The following is a 24629-nucleotide window of genomic DNA, read 5'->3' as shown; positions in this document are numbered from 1 at the left end:
GAGAATGGAACCTCTGAGAATAGGGTATAACATGCAATGTAGTGTCTGCCTCTCCCTGTGGGATGTTTACCCTGGGAATCCATCCACCATGCTCTGAGACAGTCCACACCACATGAAGAGGAATGTAGGTCCCCAACCAAACTCCCAAGTTGATGGCCAGCACCAACTTGCTAGCTACATGAGTGAGTGTGTTATCTTGGAAACACATCCTGTCTGAGCTGTCGCTGTTGGTGGTATGTGGAGCAGATGTGAGCATTCCCCACTGAGTCCTATCTAAATGGCAGATTTGTGGCAAAATTAAAAAAATTGGTATATGTCTCTGTTTGAAGCAATCGTAGTTACCTGGAAACTTCTATTGTAAAGTCTTGAGAGAGAAACTATGTTTGTTTTATTTAAATATATTCCCAGTCCCTGGTATTGTTTGAGTGCATACAGTAGGTACTCAATAGCTGTTTTAAATGAATAACCAAAGATAAAGCAGCTTTGGCCATCTCACAAAACGAAGAAGGAAGTTTGGGAGCATCACGATTCTCAAGTTTGGAGAAACGGAAGTCAGTTTGGGAAGAATTCAGGAGTTAGCTATATGCTCTGATTGCATAAAACATGTTTTCCAGGAAAACTTAGTAGCAACTGAAGTCATTTCCCGAATAGAGAAATGTTAGAAATGAGATACTTCCTGCTCCTTAGCCTTGGAGTTGGAAGGTGTTTTTTTTTTTGTTGTTTTAATTGCCACAATGGAGCTTCATATTCCAATTGGATCTGCAAATAGACTCAACAAAGTACATATACGAGGGCTCTTCAAAAAGATCATGGATAATGGAACTGAAGAGTAAGTTTACTTTGGTGCAAAAAAATGAAATCTACACACACACAATGGTCTTCAAAAAGTCCATGAAAAATATGATAACATTTTGCATGGATTTCAAATCCATTTGCACCACAATAAACTTTCTTCCAATTCCATTTTCCCAAGTATTCTTGTACACAAGGGCAATGAACACAGACAATGGCTCACAGCCCTGGCCACAGAGGGAGGATGCGACTGTGTGTAGAACCACAGGGCAGTGCTCTGGGGGAGAATCGGGTGGATGGAAAAAGGCGATGCCGGGCTGGTGCTGTGGCGCAGTAGGCTAAGCCTCCGCCTGCGGTGCCACCATCCTACATGGGTGACAGTTTGTGTCCCAGCTGCTCCTCTTCCTATCCATCTCTGCCCAGGCAAGAGAGGGCCTCAAAGTATAAGCTCCTTTAAACTATGGTCAATCTGTCTTCCTTTCTATGTCTATTCTTTTTTTTTTTTTAATTTTTCAATTTCAGAAAAATATTGAAAACATTAGAGGCATGATTTTTGATGGAGAAATACAAAGATACACTTATTTTCTGATTCTAAATTAGATTGATAACATGAGAGAATCCTTTTGACATTTTTTATGCTAATCTCTGCAAAATACAGTTTACATTCAGAACTGCTTTCAAAAATTGAAAACATTTGGCCAGTGCTGCGGCTCACTAGGCTAATCCTCCACCTTCGGCGCTGGCACCCCGGGGTTCTAGTCCTGGTTGGGGCGCCGATTCTGTCCCAGCTGCTCTTCCAGTCCAGCTCTCTGCTGTGGCCTGGGAAGGCAGTGGAGGATGGCCCAAGTGCTTGGGCCCTGCACCCACACGGGAGACCAGGAAAAGCACCTGGCTCCTGGCTTCTATCAGTGCGGTGCACCGGCCACAGCGCGCCGGCCGCAGAGGCCATTGGAGGGTGAACCAACGGAAAAGGAAGACCTTTCTGTCTCTCTCCCTCTCTCTCTAACTCTGCCTGTCAAAAAAAAAAAAAAAAAAAAATGTCTGGGGGTAGGGGTGAGAGGCAGGCTTTTGATACCTGGGATGACTACATTCTATTTCCGAGTGCTTGGTTCAAGTCTGGCTCCTCCTCTTCTGACTCAGCTTCCTGTTCTTCAGCTCAGGTCAGTGGGTCCCTGAATTTGGGGAGTGAACCAGCCATGGAAGATCTCTGTCTTTCAAATAAGATTAAAATAATATGGCCGGCGCTGCGGCTCACTAGGCTAATCTTCCGCCTTGCGGCACCGGCACACCGGGTTCTAGTCCCGGTCGGGGCGCTGATCCTGTCCCGGTTGCCCCTCTTCCTGGCCAGCTCTCTGCTGTGGCCCGGGAGTGCAGTGGAGGATGGCCCAAGTGCTTGGGCCCTGTACCCCATGGGAGACCAGGAGAAGCACCTGGCTCCTGTCTTCAGATCAGCGTGGTGCGCTGGCCGCGGTGGCCATTGGAGGGTGAACCAACGGCAAAGGAAGACCTTTCTCTCTCTCTCTCTCTCACTGTCTACTCTGCCTGTCAAAAAAAAAAAAAAAAAAAAAAAAAAAGAACCTATGGTTGTCAGAAAGGGAAAATGAGCCCTAAAAAATCAACTCAGCACCTTGTAAAATTATGTTCTTTTTTTCCTTAAAATCTAATATTATCAGAGCCTCCAGGCAAAAAGATGAAATAATTTACAAAGGAGAGAGATTGAGATGGGCCTTAGAGTTCTCAAAAATGACCCGGAAAGTGAGGAAACAGCAGAGCACCGCATTCAAGAAACCGAAATAACAAGCTGTCCCTCAAGTTCCAAGGTCATAGAAAAATCAGAATTGAATTTGAAGGAACGCCAAGGATACTATACTTCTGTGTCCTTGCTGAGGAGCTGCCTGGGGATGCTTCTGTCACCAAAAGCTTTTTGGGAACGAAAGGACCCATAGAGCATTTCATATACTTAACTCACGCATTCAGAACTAAGACTAAACTAAGGGATGGATCATGCATTGAAGAAAAGCATGCAAATGTTACATACTGAAAACTTAGAGCAATAACTGGAAAAGTGGAGTGAGACCACTGGCTGTTGTGTGGTAATCAGAGAGGATAAGTAAAGAGTTAAGTTAAAAAAATTAAAAAGGGAATAAGAACAATACAAGATGCGTAGGAATAAAAGTAACCACTAGAGGAAAAACACAAGTTGAGTGTCTCTTATCTGAAATGGTTGAGACCAAAAATGTTTGATTTTTTCAGATTTTGGGATATTTTTGTATAGGTGATGAGTTAGTTATCTTGGGAATGGGACCCAAACCTAAACATGAAGTTAATTTGTTTCATATATACCTTACACACTTCCTGAAAGTAATTTTATACAGTATTTTAAATAATTCTGTGCATGAAACAAAGTTTCATGGTAAGGAATTTTCAACTTGTGGGGTCATTATAGAGGCTCAAAAAGTTTAGGATTTTTGGAGCATTTCAGATTTTGAATTTTCAATTTAGGGATGTTCAAGATGTACGAAAGTTCCGATAAAGCAAATTGAAAAGAAAAGTGCAAAAGGGTCCTTTTTTCCCAAAATAGAAAGTGAATTTAGAGACTCAGTAATTATAATAAATGTGAACTGTGAACAACGGTTTTATCACAACAACTGGATGGGTCTAATTTGCTTATTAAGATATTTGAACTGGCCCATATAGCAAAACTCCAGCTCTTTGCTGTACACAATGAAACACTTAAAATGCAATCACTGAATAGGCTAAAAATAAAGGGGTGGGCAAATGGATACTGAAGGATAGCAAGGGTAGGAATTCGAATGCCAAAGTAGATTTCAAGCCCAAAGCAAAAGGCAGAAACAGAATTTAGAGCTATAAAACAGCCTCTGAAAGGGAAACCATATCTAACATTACTTACAAGATAAATGCAAATTAAAGCCTCATCCCAAGCATAACCGCTATCCTGAGCTCTACTGTCACTAGCTTTGAATGCTTTTGAATTGCATATAAAATACAGGATGTGCACTCATCTGTGTCTGGCTACTTTTGCTCAGTCCTCTTGTTTGGAGTTGTGTATGTACTCACCCCCACTTCTGTGTAGTTTGCCATTATTTCGCATAAACTCCCACTTGGATATCCAGTCCACGGGGGATGGGCGTGTGGTGACTTCCCGCGTGGGGCTTGCTGTGTTTGTCTCCTCTGAAAGTCAGGCTGGAATTTAACCCCATTGTGAGGGTTGAGAGGAACCTGACCTTGGTATTTGGAGGTGGGGCCCAGTGGGGGGACTATTAGGATTAGCTGAGCTCAGAGCTCACGAGGGTGAGGCCCCAGGGGCTGCATTAGTGGCTCAGTGAGAAGAGAGTGAGAGACCTGAGTGAAGACCCTGCCCTGTGCCACCTTCGTACGTTCCAGCAGGACTCCCCCCCAGGACCATGGGCCAGAATCAACCTCTTCTGTGACGTTACGGGACTGACAATGGCAAAGGGACCACCATGGGACAGTCTGTGAGCGGGTCCGCTAGGATCACCCTTGCACAAGTCTCCTGGTGACTGTGCATCTGCATCTCTGTGGTGGATCCAGCAGAGAACGGAAGTGCTGGCCACAGAGTAGGCACAAGCAGGGGTTACCCACGATGACCCCGTGACCCAGTGAAAACAAAGGAACCCCTGAATCCAGGCCAATATAAGCAAGCAAGTAAATACATGGGGGAGCAGAGAAACTCTTCCTTACAGCACACAGTCCACTGGTAAATGGAGAAGAAAGGACGACAGTCCAGATGTGGCAGAATTTTGGACAGTAGGGGAAAAAGGGTACTTGGAAGTTCTTTCTGTTCTTCTTTTTTTTTTAAGGAAATTTATATTTATTTGAAAGGCAGGAAGAGCGCTATTACTTCTGCTCATCCAATCCCCAATGCCCGCGGCATCCAGGCCTGAGCCAGCCTGAAGCCAAGAGCCCAGAACTCAATCCGGGTCTCCCGTGTGGTTGACAGAGACCCAAGTAGGTGAGCCATCATCTGCTGCCGCCCAGGATGTGCACTGGCAGGAAGCTGTCCTGGAAGCAGAGGAGCCAGAACTCCACCCAGACACCCTGGAATGGGACGTGGGCGTCCAGAGTGGCGTCCTCACTGCTGTGACAAATGCCTGCCCTTCTGCTATTCTTAGATAAACTGCTGGGTGAACTTCACGTTATCTCAAAGTTAAAAGTTAGAAAACAGTACAACGACACAACTTTAAAAGAGAAAGCAGGCCGGCGCCGCGGCTCACTAGGCTAATCCTCCGCCTAGCGGCGCTGGCACACCGGGTTCTAGTCCCGGTTGGGGCGCCGGATTCTGTCCTGGTTTCCCCCCTTCCAGGCCAGCTCTCTGCTGTGGCCAGGGAGTGCAGTGGAGGATGGCCCAAGTGCTTGGGCCCTGCACCCCATGGGAGACCAGGAAAAGCACCTGGCTCCTGCCATTGGATCAGCGTGGTGTGCTGGCAACAGCATGCCGGCCGCGGCGGCCATTGGAGGGTGAACCAACGGCAAAGGAAGACCTTTCTCTCTGTCTCTCTCTCACTGTCCCCTCTGCCTGTCAAAAAAAAAAAAAAAAAAAAAGGCAAATTAACTCTACTGAGTTGGCTTTTTTTTTCCTCCAAGATTTATTTATTTGGAATTCAGAGTTAGAGAAGGAGAGACAAAGAGACCTTCCATCTGCTGGCTCACTTTTCAGATGGCTACAATGGCTGGGACTGGGCCAGACCAAAGCTAGGAGCTTCCTTCAGGTCTTCCATGTGGGTAGCAGGGGCCCAGGCACTTGGGCCATCCTCCACTGCTTTCCCCAGGCCTCACTGAGTTTGGGTAGGCAACTACTACTGTCATCTGTTTGCGCTTTAGTCTTACATGAATGACCTACTCACTGAACAATCTCCAGATACCTGGAGAATCCTTTCACTCTACGTGAGTTTAAGAACCAAGACTACAAGGTGTCCATTTTTTAATTTTAATATACTAATACATGTATCAATCTGTATCCATATATTGAATTTTTCATATAAATCATAACATGCATATTTTCAAAATGTTCATGGAAAAAAGGGAATTAAGTTTTGATTGAAAAATGCTGAAATCCATGTAGTTTATTAATAATATGCATTTCCCACACATTTTTATATTGCTTGTATACATGAATTTCGGGATTTTTTGGCAAAAAATTAAACATTTTAAAAATTCTATTTTCCCATGAAGTTTTTAAAGATATATTTATTATTTATTTGAAAGGCAGAATAACAGAGAGGCAGAGGCAGAGAGAGGTCTTCCATTCACTGGTTCACTCCCCAAATGGCTGCAACGGCCGGAGCTGGGCCTATCAGAAGCCAGGAGCTGGGAGCTTCTTCTGGGTTTCCCACGTGGGTGCAGGGGCCAAAGGACTGGGGCCATCTTCTACTACTTTCCCAGGCGCCCGGGACTCTAACTGGCACCCGCGTGGGATGCCGGTACTGCAGGCAGTGGCTTTACCCTTTATGCCACAGCATCAGCCCCTCCCATGAAACTTTTTTTTTATTAAAAATTACATAAAGAACAAATTTCATGTATTTCATATATGCAGCTTTCAAAATAAACTTTTTAGTTCCATTTTCCATGAACTTTTCCAAGTACCCTCATACAGCAATCCTGTATAATTGCCCTAGCAGGCAATTTTGCGCTCACGAAAACAGGATACACTTAGATGAATTTTAGCTGTTTGTTCATACTGCGGAGTGACAGGATGAAACTATTATGATTACTCCTCTGGCTTAATGTTTTATTTAAAAGGCTGCAATCTAAAGCTAACAGGTGCTTGGTGGAGTCTCAGGTGAACACGTGGCCAAGCGCAGCCCTGCAAAAACAGCAGGGACAATGTGTTCTAAGGTCTTGGGAGTAGCAGGAGTAGCAGTCAGATCCGAGGTTTTCTGGAGGTGGGGCCTTTGGGGGGCGATAACAGTTGGATGAGGTCAGGAGGGTAAAGTCCTCCTGGGGGGTTTGGTGCCCACCTCAAACGCAGGGACTAGAACTTCTCCATCGTGGGAGGTCCAGTGAGAAGGTGGCCATCTGTGAGGGGAAGGCCGCCCTCCCTAGACCTCACGCTTCCAGCCTCCAGAACTGGAGAAATAAGGTTCATTGTCTCAGCCACTCAGTCTGCTATTCTGTTATGGCAGCCTGAAGACTTCTCCAGTAAAAACCTCTGTCTACATGACATTCAGTTAAACTACAAGTGGGGGTGACTTGGCTCCCCCTAGGGACACCTGGCAAGGCCTGGAGTCATGTTTGATTGCTGGTGCTGCTAAACATCTAGCAGTGCTCCGGACAGGTCCCACAACACAGCATTATTCCCCGAAAAACATCGATAGTGCTAGGTCAAAAAACTGCGTTAGAGACGACTATTGGCTGGTCTTAATTCTTATGTCCTCAGAACTTTGTCTCTCTTATTTGGGACACTCTTGAGGACTTGGCCAAGTCAAAACTTTTAGGTCTAGGAGACACTGTAGCAGCACTGGGAGATAGATGCTGGCCCCAATTTCCTACTCAACTAAGTCACACGAGTATGAATGCCCAATATGGGAAGTTTCTCTCTGGTCTACAGCTCACTAAATAATCAAGATGATCAGTTCAGTCATCCACACTGCACACTGGCACTCATCTAAGAATGTGTTTCTTTACATGAAAAAAATACCATTGCGTACGAATTAAAGACAAGTCCCAAGGGTCTGTCTATGCATGCCTTCCCCAGGCCCTTCGCCTCTTCGGTCTGCATTTTCTTGTGACAAAAGGAAATGGAATTTGCCTTTCTCTGCACCCAAAATTATTTTGACTGTTTAAGGTCCACAGGATGACATCCCTCAAAGAAAAGTCTTGCCCAGGGTTATTTTATTTAATTTATTTATGTCATACAGTGTAGAAAGCTATCATGTCATAAGCAATGATTCTGTACAATCATCCTGCAGAAAAAGTTTTGGGGAGGATTCTTGCTTATTTGAGACCAGCAGAGCACTCCCACCCCCCCACCTGTAAAAGTGCTTACAATGAACAGGGATTCTTCTTGTTTTTCTTTTTTTAATCAAAGATCCAAAGATACATGGACAAAAAAAGTTGAAATTCTCAATGCCTAATGTGTGCATATAAAACAGGCACAAAGAAATAAACGTGTATCCTCTTATTTCCTATATCACAAATATAGCAGAAGCAGCAATCTGTACAGTAAAATGCAATCATGGAAAGAAATTCTTGAAGTCATCTGGAATACTTAAAAATGTTTCAAATGCATAGTGATCAGGAAAAGAATACTTAGGCAAGAGAAGCAGCTAAACTCCCACGCTCACAGGAAGCACCCCCCATCGATTCTTAAAGCATATTTCAAGTAGGGCTTAATTGGGTCACAAACCACAAGAATAATATACAACTGGCTAAGGGGCTATGTGATAAATAATCAGGAATCTATTCATGCACTAATTTGATACAGTTAAATTCTTTACAGTACACAAAACCCATTAATAATGTAGTATGGTGACCAAAATGTCAAGAGAAAATACATTACTGATCTGTATATTAATTCAAGTTCAGGCATCTACTTGTGTTACAGCACAGCTGTCAAAAGGCGATAATGAGTAAATAATAAAACCGAAGGGCTTGTTTCTTTCCACATTATAAATGAACACCGATGGGTAGTGAAGCAATGGTTTGCTGTCCAACGTCAGAGGCTGCTGTGGCGGTTGTCTAGTTCTGCATCTGCTCGAAGAACTTGTAGGTTGGGTTCTCATAGCCGTTCTGCTGCATCTTGGAGAGGTGGCGCTCCTCAGGGGTCACAGCTGCGTCAACCTGAAAAGCAGGGATGAGCATTGAATTAAAAATCTTGTAAGAGTGCACAATGCAGCACCGGCACTGTGGGTTCACTTGGTTAATCCTCCACCTGCAGTGCCGGCATCCCATATGGGCGCCGGGTTCTAGTCCCAGCTGCGCCTCTTCCAGTCCAGCTCTCTGCTGTGGCCCTGGAGGGCAGTGGAGGATGGCCCAAGTCCTTGGGCCCTGCACCCGCATGGGAGACCAGGAGGAAGCATCTGGCTCCTGGCTTCGGATGGGCACAGCGCCAGCCGTGGTGGCCTTTAGGGGAGTGAACCATTGGATGGAAGACCTTTCTAACTCTACCTGTCAAATAAAAAAAGTGCACAGTGCAATACCTGTGCACAGTACTGGCAGAGCCGTAAAAAGGAGTGTGCTACTCTTCTTTTGCAAAGATTGCAGAACACTGAGGATTTTTCTCCTTTCCTCCTGAACCTTGACTTAGAGCAGAGTGCCTTTGCCACGAGTTATGTATATGTTTCCTCTCGCCACCAGGTGGCGCCGAGAGCCTTGACTGCAAAGTGCTCATTGGTTGCTGTTGCTTCAACACAACAGTAACTGGGTAACTCCCTGTTTGCTTAATAAGGTTGAAGAGCTATGATGGAAGGCTGTTTTACTTCAGAGTATGGTGGTTACCTAGAAAGAAAGGCAAGAGCCTCACAGAAAGGGATTCAGTAGAACAGACTGGGTGACACCCAGAGCCATGTAGAAAAACCACTGTTTCTTAAACTGCTATTCGCCCATCTTCATCAAATGTCACAAATGTCAGGTCTGACAGTCTTAATAACTAAAACAATGGTAGGGGTGGGTGTTTAGAGCAGTGGTTATGACACCACTTGGGATGACCCCATCCCATGTGTGAATGAGTCCCAGCTCCACTCTAGATTTCTGCCCCCTGTTGATGTGCACCCTGGGAGGCAGAGGCGATGGCTCAAGTACACAGGTCCCTACCAAACATGTGGGAGGCCTGGATGGAGTTCTGGACTTCTGGCTTCAGGGTGGCCCAGCCAGGCCTGCTGTTGTGGGATTTGGGGAGTGAACCAGTGAGTGGAAGATCTTTGTCTTGCACTCTGTATGTAGCCCCTTAGCATCCTACAGCCCTTGGGGCTTAGCTCAGAAAAAGACTTCCTATAATCAAAACCAGCAAGTCTTCCCTAAATTCTTCTTTTATTGTGCCAAGTAGTAGCCCCCTTGATATGCACACATCACTTCAAATTTTAAAAATTGAAAGGTACAGAGACACATACTATACTTCTCCCAGTATAGAGAAGAGAGAAGGTATTTAATTTTGCTGAATGAATTAAAAAATTTCCTACTGGAACCACTGGCAGGCCAAGAGAATACACACACACACACACACGTCATGAGGAGGAACAAGCATGTTTCCTATAGCAATGTGCTGATGCACCAAGCAGACGGTTTTCCTCTCAAGGGATATTCTCCAGTGTGTGCATGATGAAACTGGCCTCCCACCTCATTTCTAGACTGCTGCAGGCCCTTTCCCTACCACTTAGGAGTTGTCAACTGACATTTGGCATCTTGTGCAGCCTTGTTCCCTGACAGCCCATCTGGCCTGGCTCTGAGAGCACACAGCCGCCCCACTGCAGCGGTGCCTCTGAACCAAGCCTGGGAAAACTGCCAGAGAGCACATGGTGTGGGCGCCAGGACTCAGGCCTGGGGCTGGAGTGGGGATGCCATGACTACGCCCCACAGGCTAGCAAGTAAATAATCAGGTTCCGCTGTGGGCCTCTGCACGACCCCACTTCATGGACCGACTGGCAGTTTAGTCTGGGCAGGAAGTGGAATCCCCTTGACTAAGCTCAGGCAGCTGGAACAGACACACATCTGGCTTCCTTGTGCCTCTGCACAGTGTTTCCTCCATGGGGTGTCCTGATTCTTAAAGGTTCTTTCACAGAAGGACAGCATGCCCCCCATTAACTGTCACCTGCAGCCACATCCTTGGTGAGTTCAAGGACAGGGCTGGGCGTTTCTCCCTCAGAACAATGTTGCCAACAATCGCTCCCCAAGAGCCACACTCTCTCAAGGAGCTGTTGCGCATCACCACCCTTGGGAAGTCACTCGCAGGTGTATTCCCCACCCCTTCCTCTTTCTTTCTTCTGCATCCTTGTCAACAAATGAGCTCACCTGGCTCCCCTGGGAATTGCATCATTAGCCACAGGCTTGTGAAATTCAACCACCTCCGTGAAAGGTGAGCAGGAGGAATTCCATTCAAGCTCTGACCTGTTTGGCAGGGCCTGTCTGCAGCAGTATGTGCCTTGCATTCGGGTATCTGTTTGCATCACCTCCTAACTGAGATTTTGGGGAATGTCAGGGTTAAAAAAATTAACTTGTTTAGTACAAAATGGCTGTACTTTTGCAGGGAGGAAAAACCCTAATGCTGGTTGGTTGTTGGAATATCATAGTTTTATCTCCTGCAAGAGGCACATCAGCGTTCACACCGGCTGCCAGTAACTATTTGCAGGGAACACCTGGAAGTTTAGTAGCTTTACCTCCTCTTCAAATTCCAAAGCCGCTTAGAGCCCTGCTGGAAATGCAATGCTCAGAGGTCGGTGTGCAATCAAGCACCTGACTTCTTGGGGCCTTGGTTCTTCTAGCAAATTCTCGTTAACCTTTGCCACTGGGAGGGCAGCAAAGTCTTGCTATTCCTGCTGTGGGGCGGCTTGGCCCTCAGACTTCAAGGGGCTCAGGAGCTACAGAAGGGGATTATCTGCACAGGATGGCACCCAAGGAGGCTACGCTATGTCTTTTTATCCCTGATCTCCTTAAAGAAGAGAAAAACCCAAGAATCCACATCTATGGATAAAGCTACCACTCGAGGGTGAACCTTCCTCTTCATCAAGGCTCATCAAGCCCTTCTTGGTGGCTAAGCCACAGCAGTGACATGGGCCACCATACAAAGGCCAGCCACGTGGTGACCCTGTGCAGACAAGGTCCCTGCACCAACGCAGCAAAATCATTTCCTTAAAGCAGAGTCGGGGAGGTTTGATTGAGTAGTGATTGTTCTGGAAGCAATGATGAACAAAGAGGTCAGGGACAGATCCCGGACCCTACCCCCAGACAGGAGCATCTGTCAGTGGCTGAGACGAAAACATCCATGCACACCACCTCTGAATGTTCAGTCTGGACTGCCTAGGTTGGACAGCAGTGGTGACTGACCTGAAGACTTCATTTGGCTCGTGGTGCCATGCATTGCATCTTCCAGAGAGACCTGGGGCTCCCTGTACTGTGCTGCAGTGTGGCTGCACACATTGGAAAGAGCTGAGTCCAAACAGCCTGACTGACCTCGTCCTAAAATAGCTTCGACTAGAACTGCTGAATACCCTTTGGTTTATGTCCCTTGCACATCTCTTTCTCCCTAAACTTGACTCTTGGGATGGCTTCACCATAACCGGAGGAATTTATAGTGCAACTACCAGATCGTCCAGATACAACAGTCTCTCTCGATTTAGTTTTGCTGCATTACTGTGGTGTCAGGAGTATTCAGCTGGGGATGGAATCTTGCAGGAGGGGCAGTGAACACTAAATCATATGACGTGCAGTAAAAGCAGCAGGATGTGTATCACTGATGTCCCCACAAACATGGCACCAAGTTGGGCCAAACAACAGGGATCCAGCCTGAGATTTAACCCCTGACACCCTCTCCGGCTGCTCTACAACCAGTTAGTACCTGCCAGGTGCCTCGATCCTGGAGGGTCAAGTTCTTGCTAGGAAGAAAGAACCTCTCAAGACATTTTGATGGTGTTCATATGTCAGGAAAAGTCACATGCCATGACTCCGCAGAAAGCTAAATCAAGCAACACTGTCTCTAAGCACGAGAGGTTTCCTGGAGACCAGGGCTTCCATGGCATCTTGTTCAGCCAGCAATGGTGTCAAGTGCAACGGTGTTCTCTCCCGGGAGGGGGAAGGAAATTACTCATTTTATTCTTAGTGAATCAGAAGTGCTCATTAATGAAGCAGGTTAACCACAGCTGGACATAAATAATTCCATGTGTGGTCATCCCCTGGTACCCAGAGGGGGCTGGTCCCAGGTTCTCCTTCAGATATCAAAATTCATGGATACTCAAGTGTCTTATATAATGCGGTGTAGTATTTGCATGTAACCCACACATATCCTCCTGTATGCTTTAAATCATCTTTGGTTACTTAATACCTAATATAATAGAAAAGCTATATAAATAGCTCTTATATGGCATTGTTTTGGGAATAATGACAAGAAAAAGTCTGGGCAGTTTGGTTATAGACACTTTTTTTCTCCCAAATACTTTTGATACTTGGTTGGCTGATTTCTGTGGATGGGGAACCTGTGGACACAGGGGGCTGATGCGCCTGAGGGTGGAAGAGGCAGGTAAGGCAGGGTGAACTGTGTGTTCCCCTTCCAATGTGTGCAGGTGGGGCACTTCCAACCAGTGCTGAATCCGGGGTGCTCTGGGAGAAAGGGTGATCAGAAACCTCACAGCACTGCGCTCCCCCTGGGAACTCTGGGTGTCCAAGATCTACCACCCTAGAGAGGCTATACCTCCTAAGGGCAGCAGACAGTTCCGTAGGTGAAGTTCTAGCCAACACTGATGGACAAAGGGTCACTACAGAAGGTCTGGAAAGAGGGAACAGAGGATGCTGTCCAGGCTCTGGACAACATCTTTCTTTAAGGAAGAAGAAACGCAACACCACAAACAAGGTGAGGCACTCAATCTACAACAGTGTGTCAAGCTTGCTGTCAATTAGACAGCAAAGGGAGTCTTGCAGAAGAGCTTGACAAGGGTCCTCCCTCTGTTTTGCTCCTTCCAAAGTCTCTAAGCTTAAAAAATGTTATTTTTCTCCCCTAGAATCTGGGTTAAAGCCTCTAGTTCTCCACTGACATTTCAAGTCCAAGGAGACAGTTCTTGGGAACTGACCAAAAGAAATGTCTAACCCAGGCAGGTCTGGAGGAGTGCTGATTAAAAGGCGCCTCGTTACCTCTTAGACAAGAGATAGCATTTTTTCCTGTCAAGCTTTGCTGAGGGAGTAACTAGAAGGAGGTGAAATACTGAGTGGATCTCAAAACTGACCAGTGTTGTCTGGGTCAGCTGGGAGAATTTTAACACTTTGCTTTCCTGCTTCCTGTTCGGGAATTCTGTTTTCCTAGGTCTGGGGTGGGACCTGGGCATGTGGCCTCGCAGAATAGCACCTGGGAAGTCTCACGCACAGCAAAGCACAGAGCCCCTTCTGCTCAGCGTCACCGGGCTCGGTGTTGGCTGACCTTGCCCCTTTGTATTCCTCTATTCCATGTGACTGTATGAAGAGATGGGGCATTTACAGAGGCTAAATAAGGCTCAATGAGGTTATGAGGCTTCTAATCCAGTATGACTAGGGTCCTTAAAAGAAGAGGAATGTGGCTGGGGCTGTGGCCTAGCAGGTAAAGCAGCTGCCTGCAGTGCCAGCATCCCATATGGCCACCAGTTCAAGTCCCAGCTGCTCCACTTCCGATCCGGCTCTCTGCTATGGCTTTGGGAAAGCAGTAGAAGATGGCCCTAGTGCTTGGGCCTCTGCACCCATGTGGAAAGACCTGGCCGAAGCTTCTAGCTCTGGCTTCGGATCAGCGCAGCTCCAGCCAACTGGGGAGTGAACCAGTGGATGGAAGGCCCTCCCCACCCCCCGCCTCTCCTTCTTTCTCTCTGTAACTCTATATATAAAAAAAAGAGTAGGAGATAAGGCCACAGAACACAAAGACCAAGTGAAGACAGAGGGAGAAGGTCCATCTGCAAGCCAAAGAGGCCACAGAAGACACCAAACCAGCCGACACCTTGATTTCTGCCTTCCCGGCCAAGAACTGCGCGTAAATTAATTTCTGACATTTATGCTCCTGATCTTTGCTATGGAATCCAAGAGAAGCTCTTGGGCCTCTGGCATCAAAGACGTAATTTACTTGATAGAAATCGTGCAGACAGGAAGCTGCCTCTTGGCAGACTCCTCAAGTCAAGGCAGTTATGTTAAAGAGCATTTTGAAACTTAAGTACAAGAATATTTCAAAAAGCTTATGGACAATTAAAAGATGGGCTTATTTTTGCACAGAAAAGGTTTGAAATACACATACAGATAGCCTTTTTGTAATATTCATTTTCCACAAAAAGTTTGAAGTCCTCATATGGGGAAACATTTTTGCCCGAACATGGCATTGAAGTGAAATAAAAAATGGATTTGAGAAAAGGGATGTTATGGTAATACATATACATGTTTCAAGAGACACAAGCTGAGTTCTGTTATTATAAAACAAGCAGTATTTCAAACTAGATGTCATTGTTGCTTTTTAAATGTTTTTGTACTCCAGTTTGTGACCCATTCAGCTCTTTTTCATCCTGTGAACCACTGTTGTTCGAGTTTTGTCCACTGCACTGCTCTTTACCACATCCCCTCCAGTCTGGGCCAGGAAAATCAGTCTCAACCCACTTCCAACAGCAGCTCCTGCAAACAGGTGGTCTGCGGAGATTTTAAGCACTGAACAGGATGCGGTTTCTGGTTTCACCACTAACTTTATTTAAACTGCTTCTGCCTCCCTGCAATGAAGAATTGTATGTTTGGAGCACATTTCCTTGGGGTGAGATGTTTAACTCATTGGAAACATCTGGCCTTCTCTTGGATGGGAAAAGTAATGATTAGCATGAAGGGAAATCCAGACTCTGACCTTGAACCCTGCTTCATCTGACATGGGGTGGGACTTGTGTCGCATGAGTTTTCTCACCAACAAAATGAGATCAGTCTGATTGATCACTGATCGCTTCCAGCTCAAAAAATTCTATGACTCTTAAGACGTAATGACTTCCTCTTTCTAAATACAATTTACTAAAATGTTGCACATCCTGAGATTTTTTATTTTTTCCCCAACGAAAGTACATTTTAAAAGTTCTACAAAAGAAGTTATGATTCAGAGAGGGCGGGGTGGGAATTACGAGTTTAAGAAATTATATTTGAACAATCTCGTGGCTACTGTTTCGTGTTGTGTTGCTGTAATCCACTACTTCTGTGCTATGCACCCATTAGCTTGGCTTGTGGGGATAGAGATTATAAAGGAAATAACAAAGGACAGTAATTGTGACTGTGCAGTAGCACCCTGAGACTAAGATACTAAGGGCAGAAGTGCAGGTTAGCAGGTTGAAGCATATCTTGAGTAATAATCCTGTATGTTTTTCTGGGCACTTTGGTACAATGTGATTTTCTGCAAAAGTTTAAAGATTACAGACTTTTCTGAGGGTATTATTTACTATTATCTTATTTATTTAGAAGTCTGAGATACATACAGAAAATCTAGGAATAAATGTATTTAGATTATTTTTGGAAAACAACCTCCCATCTCATTTTTCATATGACATTTTTTTCTTGCTGTTGCTTTTGTTTTAAATGTCCCAGGTTAATTGCAATTTTTTTTAAAGCCAGACCTTGTTAACATTATTATTGATAATTTCAATATACATGGTAAGAGAAGATGTGCAAGCTCAGTGCTTGATCATAGTATGCACAGTAAGTTGGAATGAATGAAAATCAAAACAAGAAAAGAGCAGCTGTAACCTGAGCACCATGGAAGAATACTGATTTTCTTTTCCCCTAAAGAAATCCTTGGGCCATCTTGCCTAAAGGTAAATACAGTTTCTCTTAGTCTTAATTCCCACTTGCAACTGTGTAGCCGTGTTTACCTACCTCCACCACACCATGATGGATGGATGTGTACTGCTTCTTCTTCAGCATCACCAAGGTGATGACAATCACTGTCGCTATGACAACACCGCCCACCATGAGTCCAATGATCGCACCTTTGTTTGAACCCACATCTTCAGCAAAGAACACCTTGAAAACAAGTCAAGAAAAAGGGCTGTAATTGCAGGACACATTTGGATGAGGTGTGCGAAAAGCTTTAGCACAGATTCTGTCCTAACTCAATGTTAACCCTTAAAATGTTTTTAATTAACAAAAATATAATCTGAGAGGCAGAGAAATGGATAAAGTGCTCCCATCTGCTAATTTATTCCCCAAATGCCTGAAATGCCCAGGGCTGGTGCGAGGAGCCAGGAATGCAATCCAGGTCTCCTCTGTGAGTGGCAGGAACCCAATTCCATGAGCCACCACTGCTGCCTTCTAGGATCTGCACTGGCAGGAAGCTGGAGTCAGGAGCCAGAGCCAGGAACTGCACCCCAGCCCTCCAAGATGGGATGCAGGCATCTTAACAGGTATCTTAACTGATAGACCAAATGCCTGCCCCACAATAGTACATTCTTTGGCTGGTCAAATGTATGGTGCTTGCTTAATGAAATACAACAGGTGGCTTCCCCACTTCCTAGGAACTTCCTATCTTCCCTCCATCTGTCAAAACAGAAGTCTGCAGGGACTGTAACCTGTTGACAGGAGGAACATCTGATGAAGGGTGGGATGTAGCTCCTGGATCTATCAAAAGCTAGAAAGGCATGGATCATGACCAACTTAGGGGGCCAGCATTCTCCCAGGCATGGCAGTGTGAAACCGGGAGACCTGGTGTCTGACTACACATGACCGTGCCCTAGGTGCTTCTGAGACCTGCAGATACACCCTCACTTCCTTGGAGGGGCATTTTTAATGCACAGAAATAAACATTCAAAAAGAGTTCAACAGAATCCACTGTTAGCCACATTAATTCAGCAGGATTATAATTAACCTTGAGGAGCACAATCCTTTAATTTCCATAGGAAGAAGCAGTAGGCAGCAAGAATTTTAATAGTCACACTTAATTCCCATTGTCTGACTACATTGTCTCCAGAAACCAAAACTTAGTGTTACTATTTTCTTGCTGTTCACTTGCTATTGAACATTAAATTTGGAGAACATGGCAAAGAAGAAAATTATTCTGTATGGCAAATTTACTGCACTATTTTCCTTCATGTTTTTTGGAAAGCAAGTCATTCTTTCTCAACTGCATCTATTTAAGCAGAATTATATGAACACACTTTAACTCACATCATCTGGTTATTCAAATAATGTAAATAGATCAAATAGAAGACAAACTTATGAAATATTTACTGTTTTTTAATATACCATTATGAAAACAGTTCCTTAAATAATGCCTTCAACATAGCTTCAAGATAGCAAAATGAAATGTGGGCATTTTTTTTGATATAGTGGTTAAGACTCTGTTTGGGACACATGCCTCCCCTTTCTGGGTGCCAAGGTTCAAGTTCTAGCTTGGCTTATGAGATCAGCTTCCTCTTAATGCACACCCTGGGAGGCAGTAGATGAGGGCTCAAGTACTTGGAGTTCTACCACCCATGTGGGAGACCCAGATTGAGCTCTAGGCTCCTGGCCCTGGCCTGTCACCACCTGGGTTGTTGCAGGCATTCGAGCACTGAACCAGCAGATAAGAGATCTCACTGCCTTTCTGCTTTCAAATAAAATGAATGATAAAATAATTTTAAAGAAGATTGCAAAATGACCAATTTTGATTGCTAAAACCAACATCCTAGCAATCTAAAATGACAACACAAAATAGCAAGTTATACAAATTTCTAAAAGGGTGTTACTTATGGTATATCAGAAATATTAGAATTATCCATAATTGTTCCCCTTACTAAACAAATATGCTAGCTCAACATATTTAGAATGAGCAAATCATTAATTAGCTAATGATCACTATGAGATTATCAGGAAGGGGTCTATGTCTGGACCTATTCCTATGTCTTTAAGAAAATATTGTAATTTTGTAATATTCATTGCACTAATTATAGTACATTATCTTATCAACTATTTCAGTAAAGGGAGCTGATTCTAATTGCTGCTGCCACCATTAATCACTGTTGCATTATAAGAGTTAGTGTAATTATGGAGAGGGGCTTCCATGATACAGAATCCAGGAAACACAGATCTGCTTATTAATCTTCAGATTTCTGCTTCGCCAGCTCCCAACTCGTCAGCAATTCCATTTCTGTTTTAAACCCCTCCAGTCAGATCAAGAGCACCCCTGATTTTACAATAATTGATACCCGATTAGTTTGCCAGTGAAAAGGCTAACTGTGTATCTGTAAAAAAGATTATAGGAGTTAATGCAAATCTAAATCCCAAGACAGTTTTCAAGTTGCCACAATTATTTAGAGTGAAAAGAGGCATCGATAATACTTAAACAGGTTTTGTTTTGGAGATTAATATTAGGATTTATAAACTTTATGAATTCTGGGAAGATATTTACCACTTGAAATACAGCAAACGCACAATAACAATTCCTGCTGTGAGAGTTATGTTTCTATGTTTTGCCACTAAATGGGTGATAAAATTGCTTTATTAATTTGTGCCCTAACAGTGCTTACAGATAAGATGGAAGGAATCCTAACATAATGCAGGATTTGATTTATCTGAATTTCTAAGCTTAGGATTTTATATAAATACTGGAGCTACCTGCAAAGGAGATGACTGTTTTTTTTTTTTTAATTTATTCCAATTCTAAGATTAGGAGGGGAAAGTGGTTTTATCTGAAAAGGAAACAGCTATCTTTCTTGACCAAACCTTTTGATAAATAACACGATTAGGGAGCACCATGGGGTCCAGCTCACCTCTTGCTCCCACCTGCCTGGCAGGGTCCCTGTGATCTTATTCTTGCAAGAGAACTGCTTTGTGGAAGGTAGGAGAGGGAATGAAAGAGTAAAACCCAGTAGTGTCGCTCTGCTGCTTCGGATAAACCTATTACAGTTGAGGGTCCCTCATCCAAAATGCTTAGGTCTAGAAGTATTCATATTGTTTTGGATTTGGGAATATCTGCATACACATGATGAGACAGCTTGGCTTCTTCCAGGTCTCCCACATGGGTGCAGGGACGAAGCGCTTGGGACATCTTCCACTGCTTTCCCAGGTACATTAGCAGGGAGCTGGAGGGGAAGTGGAGCAGCCGGGACTTGAACCAGCACCCATATGGGATGCCTGTGCTGCAGGCAGCGGCTTAACCAGCTACACCATAGCGCCAACACCATCATACAATCTTCTTAAGAACTTAATGAAACTAAGATTCATGGTGTGAACTTCTCCATTTACGGCAGCATCTCAGTGCTCAACAAATGTAGGGTTTTGCAGCATTTCAGATTTTAGGATTGTTTAAACCCATTTTTTCTAGAAAATAGAGTGCAAGTTAATGACAGTGGTTACTGCACTGAAATTAATTCCACTTAAGTTCTACATGGGCTTAACTACCTTCTATTCGGGAAGAACTTGATACAGATTGTTACTTTTCTTCTGAGTTCTATATTATTAGAGGGAAGCATCTTATTTTTCTTTTCTCTTTTCCCTAATTTGATTGCTGGCACAGCAGGAGTAAGAATCCAGAGGTCACTTGACAGGGCACACAGGGTCGTGGGGAGAGGGAGATTGTTTTACTAACCAATTTTTGATGATGAACCTCATATCCAGAATCATGTCGGAACTCCGCATCCATTTTCACTTCGGAGATCTCTTCTGTCTTGATATTTGTCAATCCGGAACCTGCATGATATCATAATTAAAATATGCAGGATGATCAATTAGTTTTACCCATGAACAATACCATGAAACAAAGGCTATCAAAAACTTATTTCAAGCCTGAAGTTAGAGGAAAATGGATGAATGATTTGCTTTAAGGAAAAATGACACCTTGTATTTAAAGCCTTAACCACCACCTATTTCAAAGAAAAAGAAGTTAAAAAAAATCTGAACTTGAGGCTTCCACTGCCTTTTCTCCTTTTATAAAGGAGAAAAATGGAAGTTAAATGCTAGTTGGGAGGTTGGCAAGGTTTTGCTCCTAGAATACATTTGCTTGGTTTAGGGGCTCATTGTTAGCCTATTATGTGGCCTTTTCCATCTGATCTCATTACTTCAGGAAAAAAAATAATGAAAGGCTTTAGAAATGAGCATTAATTACCTGGTGGAACAAAACCGCTACTTTGGGGCTCTGCTCCAATTACAAATTATGTTCATGTATCTATGCAGTAAAGCATTGAAAAAAATTTATAATTTATTTAGTTAAGTATTCTAGTTATAGATACAGAATTTAATTGGTTCAGTACATTTTAAAATGCTTCTTTGAGAGTAACAGAAAATATAACCTACTAATTCTTCCTTCTGTAAAATTGTTATAGGACTCTTACACTAATTGCTAGAATCAATTTCATTATTCAAACAATAATCTGGAGCTTAAAAACAAAATGCAAAGTATCTTTAAAACAAAAACCAGAAGTATACGAGATACATAGCAGCTTCCTTGTTGCAGCATTTCAGGTTTAAAGCTCAGAATCTGAGGCTTTTATCATCATATTCTCCACAGGGTTCCCCCAAGAGGTAGGCTGTCTGCTCCTGTTTGAACAGATGAGTATCAGTTTGCTTCTAGTTAGATAATTCTGCCTTCTAGGATGGTCCTCTTACACTAAGCCAACTGGTTTCTCTCTAGTGTCCACTCCGGGTCAGCCTTGAGCAAGCCACACCCTCCAGACCACATGACTGCCTTGGACAGGTGGCAGATGGGAGGCAGCAGGTTCCTGTGGATTCCCCTCCGACATGGACTGCAGATTCCTGGCTCTCTCCTTTCCTATGGAGCTGATCTGTTGCTCTTGCTCTTATCACTCTTTCCAACCTTGTCTGAGGTGCTGTGAAACTTCTCACACACCTGCTGACATGGAAAAGCCAATCTAGAGCATAGGCTGTGCGAGTCTAACTGTGGAGCCCATACAGAGAGAATGTAAGGACAATTTGGCCAAATCCAGGGCACCCTTGCTGGCTGTGACATATCAGTGTGTTCCTGTCAAATGACACACAAAACGTCCATTCATAAGCCATGCAAAACCAGATTCCCAATCATTATCAGTGATCAATTATCAACTGCACCTGGCTTGCAGTTTGTGGCGCTATCTTTGCTCCCTTCTGCTTTCCAGAGTATGTTTTCCTGTATCTACTACGCTAGCTCTTTTCCTGTAATCCAGTGTTCCATAGACCACTGACAGCAGTTCGGTTTCACCTTCAAGTTCTCTTAGTCTGTGATCTGTTTGGGTCATAAGGACTTGGATTTGGATGGAGAGATACAATAGTTTTAAAACATATCCATAAATTTGCTGATACTCCTCCCTTGAGTGTGGGCCTGGATGCAGCGATTTGCTTCCTAGTGAACAACAGATGGCAGAAATGACAGCATTAGTGCTTCAGAGATGAGGCGGTAAAAGGCACTGGAGCTTCCTTCTCATTCCATGTCTTGGATCATCTGGTGTGCCGGAAGCCGGTGGCCATGTTGTACGAGGATGCTCCAGCCCTCTTACAGGGAGTTTATGTGCAACAGCTGCATGTGGAGCCATTTTGGAAATAGCCTCACCAGCCTAAGCCTTCGGATGATTACAGCCTGGACAGTGTCTTGATCGCACTCTCACGAGAAACCCAACCCAGAACCATACCCCAAATCCTGTAAGAATCTAAATGCTTGCTGTCCTAAGTTGCTAAATTTTGGAGCTAGTTGTTACCTAGCAAAGTTACCTAGATAACTAATACAAAGAGCTAGTGCTTTTTTTTTTTTAATCTTGATTTGTACTGGGCCTTAATATCCTTTTATCAGAAGGTCACTCTCTTTGATATGGAGATAAGAGACACCATTAAAGCAGGACAGTTTTCCTTTCATTTTGGTCCTGTTTTTGACCTAAATTCTGCACCCCCCCCCCAATCCAGACAGCTGCAGAGCTCTCTAATCTTAATAATCTTCTTAGTTAACAATTATTATCAGTTTTTCCACCAAAGCCATCCAACACAACCTTTTATGTGGCATGTTACTACTAATTTTCAATTCTCACTAGTTGTATGTTATTTTCCTAGACTCCCTTTAAGGATCTGATCTTTGTATAATCAGGATGACTTCTTTACAGCTTACCTTTTGCTATCATCAGAATCTAGCAATGCAATAGTTAAGAATGTATTTCTGAGGTTTTTTACGAAAACTCTCTTCAATAGTTTTTAGATTTGGGGGCCAAATCATTATACTGAAAAAATAAGGAATGAGCTCTCCACTGCTAAGTTGTAATATTTCTAAAAATACATGAGAATACTTTCACTGGTCAAAAAAAAAAAAAAACCCACAAAAAGAAATTCAATTATCAAGTCAGCAGAACAGCTAATGAAGGCTTACAACTTAGCGGTCTGACGGACTCTCAACAAAGAGAGCTCTTGCTAGTTCATTTTTTGTTTAGCAGATATGAATGTACTCTAAAAAGTTCTTAGAAATTAAGTTAAAAATATATTGATGTTGGTAGGAAATGACTTTGAAATTCAAGCATAGATGGGGTCTCCAAAAGTTCATGGAAAATATCCATCATGAAAAAGCTATCCTTGAATTTTGACTTTTTTGCACCAAAATAAATTTATCTTTAAATTCCATTTTCCATGAACTATGTGAAATCTCCTAGAATAGTCATTTAATGAAGATTTTCATAGGGAACTAGCACCAGTAATGATACTGAATGTAATGAAAAGCATTTAAAGAAATGGCAGGGGCCTTTGTCTACAGGCTTGCCAGAGACCTTTCTGGAGTTCTATTGAGTCCATTATGAGCCCTGGGATTCCAGCTCTTTTTCTCTAAGCCATGAGTGGGAAGAGCCTGTTGTTCATTTAGGGGTGGAGGGTATGTTCTTTTATGTGATGACTTCTATGGCTTGGTGGGTCAAGGACCGGTTTCCTTTATTAGGACTGGAGAAAGGTGTTAACACATTATAATGGAAAAAGGAGCTTTCTACCATATGTGAAGAGCCTGCTAATGTCTTTTTCCTTTTCATTCTACTCAAATTGTGTAACTTGCCCTTCAGAGTCTACTTTTCCCTGGAAGTATGCCAGGAGGAGTGCTGTAATGGCCATTATGCCCAGAAATCACTATTGTTACAATTGTGGTCTGTCTGTACGTGACACTACATCCTAGAAATCATACTATTCTGGTTTTTCAGATATCAAGCTCAAGGAGAAGTCATTTTTCCTCAGTCACGATTCTAAAGCAATGGGCAAGGGAAAACAAAAACCATTCTTTACATGCTTCTGAGTGACAAGTGTGATTATTGAAAAACAATGTCATTATCTGAATGACACATCCTAAGAAGGGTTTCTAAGTTTAGAAAGTCTAAAGATATAATTTGGCCCATTAGACTCAAGCATGTGGTCTCCTAAAATGTGATTTTGAAGAACCCAAATGAATGCAACGCAACTCAGGGACGTAAGTCCAACTGCTTGAGGGATAACTTACTTACAAGTACAAAAATATAAAGCATATCATGTCATAATTCATATCCAGCAGCCACTATTCCTAGACACAAACCAGAACTAGGACCTTTTTAACTCCCTATGTGAGCATTCCTTCTCTGTAAGACTCTTACTCGGGAGCACAGATCTTACGTGGTGTAAGCCAGGAAGCTGCCATAGGCCATTCTCTCATCTGTACAGAATCGTCCCCATTGTCTTTGCTAGACCATAGCTTTTGTAGCCTCTCTGGAAGCTCATCTAAACCATGGTCCCTGGTTAACAGAACGCCCCTGCTGTGGTAGTACACTGTCTCCTCACTTAAAACATCTTGTTTGCAAGTAAAGTGTGTTGTTTATTATGCTTTAAGCTCTTGGGAGCAAGGCCCTTATTTAATTTTTTCAGCCTTCTGTGGAAGTCAGTGCATTGGTCTTTGTGAAATATCAAAGATTCCAACTGGCTTTCTCCCACCTTTATCACTAAGTATTTTCCAATGACTCTCTTAAAACAGTATATGGGAATGACTTTTTCATGTTAGATTAAAAAAAGAATGGACTGGTGGTGCTACCCTTCTTATTTCATTATGCACTCATAGGCCCAACTTGTCCAGTATAGGAACTTAGGAGGGTTGGCTGAGTGCTTCTATACAACATTTTATACTTACAAAAGAAAACCATGTCTTTAAAGTGTGAAGCACCAGGAATAAAAGTCCCCAACACATGCACAAGCTGAGCTGGTTTTGATTGCAGCTAGAACTGGACTGCTCCTCA

At 43.5% G+C, this 24629-nt stretch overlaps 1 protein-coding gene across 7 annotated transcripts in view; it reads right to left on the bottom strand.

Moving 5' to 3' along the window:
- Positions 1-7660: 7660 nt before the first annotated feature.
- APP (amyloid beta precursor protein) overlaps positions 7661-24629 on the bottom strand; it is a 271030-nt gene continuing 254061 nt past the window's right edge. For all 7 annotated transcript variants that reach the window (XM_008266825.4, XM_008266826.4, XM_008266827.4 and 4 more), the window contains 3 exon segments: positions 20012-20112; positions 16324-16470; positions 7661-8613 (listed from right to left, as the gene is read on the bottom strand). In XM_008266825.4, coding sequence (XP_008265047.1) covers positions 8512-8613; positions 16324-16470; positions 20012-20112 — 350 coding nt within the window. In that variant the 3' untranslated portion in view covers positions 7661-8511.

This window comes from Oryctolagus cuniculus, chromosome 4 (genome assembly GCF_964237555.1).
Source record: "Oryctolagus cuniculus chromosome 4, mOryCun1.1, whole genome shotgun sequence".
NCBI classification, from domain to species: Eukaryota; Metazoa; Chordata; class Mammalia; order Lagomorpha; family Leporidae; genus Oryctolagus; species Oryctolagus cuniculus.
This window is presented reverse-complemented; position numbering and strand designations above follow the sequence as displayed.